At 38.3% G+C, this 3826-nt stretch overlaps 1 protein-coding gene across 1 annotated transcript; it reads left to right on the forward strand.

Annotated features, from left to right (window-relative positions):
• Positions 1 to 942: 942 nt before the first annotated feature.
• Positions 943 to 2071, forward strand: LOC105552890 (olfactory receptor 5AP2). The gene has a single exon (XM_011998713.1). It carries the CDS (start codon positions 967 to 969, stop codon positions 1915 to 1917), a length of 951 nt encoding a protein of 316 aa, XP_011854103.1. The 5' UTR covers positions 943 to 966; the 3' UTR covers positions 1918 to 2071.
• The last annotated feature ends 1755 nt before the right edge of the window (positions 2072 to 3826 follow it).

Raw genomic sequence — 3826 nt, forward strand, 5'->3', positions numbered from 1 at the left:
TCCTTCCTCCCTTCTTTCCTTCCTTCCTTCCTTTCCCTCCTTCCCTTTCTTTCTCTTTCTTTTCTTTCTTTCTCTTTCTTTGCTTCTTTCTTTCTCTCCCTCTTTCTCTTTCTTTCTCTCCCTCTTTCTCTCTCTTTCTTTCTCTCTCTCTTTCTTTCTTTCTTTTTCTCTCTCTCTCTTTCTCTTTTTTTTTTTTGACACGTTCTCACTCTATTGCACAGGCTGGAGTGGTGTAGTGGCACAAACGCAGCTCACTGCAGTCTCGAACTCCCGGGGTCAAGCAATCCTCCCACCTCAGCCTCCTGAGTAGCTGAGACCACAAGCATGAGCCACCACCCACAGCTATTTAAAAAAATTTTTTTTTTGTAGAGATGAGATTTTGCCACATTGCTCAGGCTGGTCTTGAAACTTTTGAGCTCAAGTGATCTGCCTTGCTTTTGTCTCTCAAAGTGATGAGATTACAGGTGTGAACCACCATGCCCGGCCCAACTATTTTTCTTGTCGGGCACTATTGATTAATTTTGTTAACTTTCAAGATTTTTCTTCATTGTATTAGTACTGAGGAGGAATTGTCAGTGGCCTGAATTCATTCTATTATCCTTCTCCAGTAGTTCTGTCTGGAGGGTATGTCAATATATAAATTAATATATTTATCACAAGTAATTATGGCAATAACATCTTAAGAATAAGTTATTTTAATTATTCAATAAATAGTTAAATCTAGGAATGAGTGTAGTTAATAGATACTAAACCACTCGCTTCAGTCATTTGTTAGTAGGCAGCACACCTAGTACTAAGATACAAGTCTTTTGATTTGACATCAAATCCAACATACCTTTTACTATGCTTTTCACTTTTTGCTCTTCTGTTGGAATTTATGTTTCACCTAAAATATATTATAGCTCCATCATGTATTCATCTGACTAAATTCCACTTTGGATCTTCTTTCTTATTGCAGCTCAAAGGATGAGACTTATGAAAGAGGTTCGAGGCAGAAATCAAACAGAAGTGACAGAATTTCTCCTCTTAGGACTTTCCGACAATCCAGATCTACAAGGGGTCCTCTTTGCATTATTTCTGTTAATCTATATGGCAACCATGGTGGGCAATTTGGGGATGATTGTATTGATTAAGATTGATCTCTGTCTCCACACTCCCATGTACTTCTTTCTCAGTAGCCTCTCTTTTGTGGATGCCTCTTACTCTTCTTCCGTCACTCCCAAGATGCTGGTGAACCTCATGGCTGAGAATAAGGCCATTTCTTCTCATGAATGTGCTGCCCAGTTCTACTTCTTTGGCTCCTTCCTGGGGACTGAGTGCTTCCTGTTGGCGATGATGGCATATGACCGCTACGCAGCCATTTGGAATCCCCTTCTCTACCCAGTACTCATGTCTGGGAGAATTTGCTTTTGGCTAATAGCTACCTCCTTCCTAGCAGGTTTTGCAAATGCAGCCATACACACAGGGATGACTTTTAGATTGTCCTTTTGTGGCTCTAATAGGATCAACCATTTCTACTGTGATACCCCACCGCTGCTCAAACTCTCTTGCTCTGATACCCATGTCAATGGCATTGTGATCATGGCTTTCTCAAGTTTTAATGTCATCTGCTGTGTTATGATTGTCCTCATTTCCTACCTGTGTATCTTCATTGCCATCTTGAAGATGCCTTCGTTAGAGGGCAGGCACAAAGCCTTCTCCACCTGTGCCTCTCACCTCATGGCTGTCACCATATTCTTTGGAACAATCCTCTTCATGTACTTGCGCCCTACATCTAGCTACTCAATGGAGCAGGACAAGGTTGTCTCTGTCTTTTATACAGTAATAATCCCTATGCTAAATCCCCTCATCTATAGTTTAAAAAATAAGGATGTAAAAAACGCCCTAAAGAAGATCTTACAGAAACACATCTTGTAAAGCCATGTCACACATCATTTGTTATGAAGAAGAAAACACATTTTCATGTTAATTGTATTCTCTGATTGTTTAAGTTGTTTCTCTGTGTTAAAGTAGATAATTTAAGATGAAGTATACTTTTAAATACCCTAGTATAATACACACACACACACACACACACACACAGAGACTCCATCTCAAAAATAAATAAATAAATAAATAAAATATTCATTAGAGACCACAAAGAACTATTTCCTCCTAACCACCTGAAAAGCCCTCTCATGTCATATCCCAATAACTTCCACTTTCAATTGTTAACTAAGGTTTCTCTCAAACACATCCGGAACTGTGTCAGAACTTGCATTCTCCTTCATATTTATTTTTATTCTGGTTCATCTGCTATCATATTTATCCCTTAAATTTTCTCTTAAATCACCGCTCTAAGGACATTTGTACTTTATCATTATTCATCACTGTCTTATGTCTGCATTTCACTCATTGCCCAGTTGAGATTCCACGGTCTATCACATAATGATGCGCTATCAGTTATGTTCAATTCCATGGTTCCACCCTCCCTCCACTTTGCTCATCTGTCTAAATACCCATTTAATTAAATTTAGTTGTTTCTTCTGTGTGTCCCCCATTTAAACTGCTTAATACAATTAGAGAGAATTCATCATCACTTTACTCTGTGTTACTGAACTTTCCTCATACTTCGTCCTGTGGGCGGAGGGCGGGGCGGGGGGGAAGATATGATCATCCTCACCTTACCACCTCTAAATCTTTATAAATGCTCTCTTTCTCCCCTCATGTCATTATGGATAATGTATCTCTGCTTCTACCTAAGACCAGCTCTTTCATGTCTTTGGAGTTTTCCACGGATTTTACTTCTGAAATTATACCTCTACTCTCCCCAAGCATTAGTATCTCAAACTCTATCATAATACCCTCATTTATATACAAATATTTTCTAGTGCCACCTTTTTCACAGTGTCCTTGACAGTAAGTCCCATCCAGTCACCAACTTATTAATTTATCCCTACTCCCTTCTATAATTAATCTTTCCAAAAGAACTACCTCTACTCATTGCCCTGACTTCCTCCTATCTTATTAACACTATATCATGGTCCAGTTGTATTTCTGTAACATATATCCATTGAGCCTAATCTTATCGAGGACACATGACAACTCAATGCTACTTTATCCAGAGATCACTTCTCTGTCTCACTTTTACTTGGTATCTCAGGATTTGTGGCAATTAATTCCTCCACCTGCCTTGATATACCCCTATATAGGTTTCTATATCACCTCACTCTTCTGTTTTTCCTTCTTTCACTCCTACCTCTTCCCAGTGAGCATTTGTCTTTTTTCCTCCATCTCATGCTGACCTTTATATCTTGGAGCAAAAGTCATAGTTTTGACGTTTGGTTCTCAGCCTGCACTTAATTCTTGGGTGACCTAAGAACTGTGCCATGATTCCAAAACCTGTATCTCTAGCCTTGATCTCTCACCCAAGTTCTGAATTCATGTATTTAATTAACAACCTGGCATGTAGGGACTTTGGATACATTAAAGGATTAAGAAATTAGTTTTCTCTTCTTGGTTATGATAGTCAGACATATGTAAAACAATCCCACCTTTTGTACTACTAGACGAGACTATACCTGCAAATCATACTTATGTCTTTGGACTTAAACTTATCTCAATATTAAGTCACAGATTGTATTTTCTATTAGGTTGCTGCAAAAGTAGTTGCAGTTTTTTGCAATACTTAAAAAAATAGCAAAACCCGTAATATTTTTGTACCAACTGACTATTTCTTCAGTTTGTGCTGGAGCAAGAAAACTGGCAACTTTTATACCTTTACTCATAATCCATTAAATATTTGTTGAATAACTTGCATGTAACTTATACTGGAGATATAACAGGT

Source organism: Mandrillus leucophaeus, unplaced genomic scaffold (genome assembly GCF_000951045.1).
Source record: "Mandrillus leucophaeus isolate KB7577 unplaced genomic scaffold, Mleu.le_1.0 Scaffold578, whole genome shotgun sequence".
In the NCBI taxonomy this organism is placed as follows: domain Eukaryota; kingdom Metazoa; phylum Chordata; class Mammalia; order Primates; family Cercopithecidae; genus Mandrillus; species Mandrillus leucophaeus.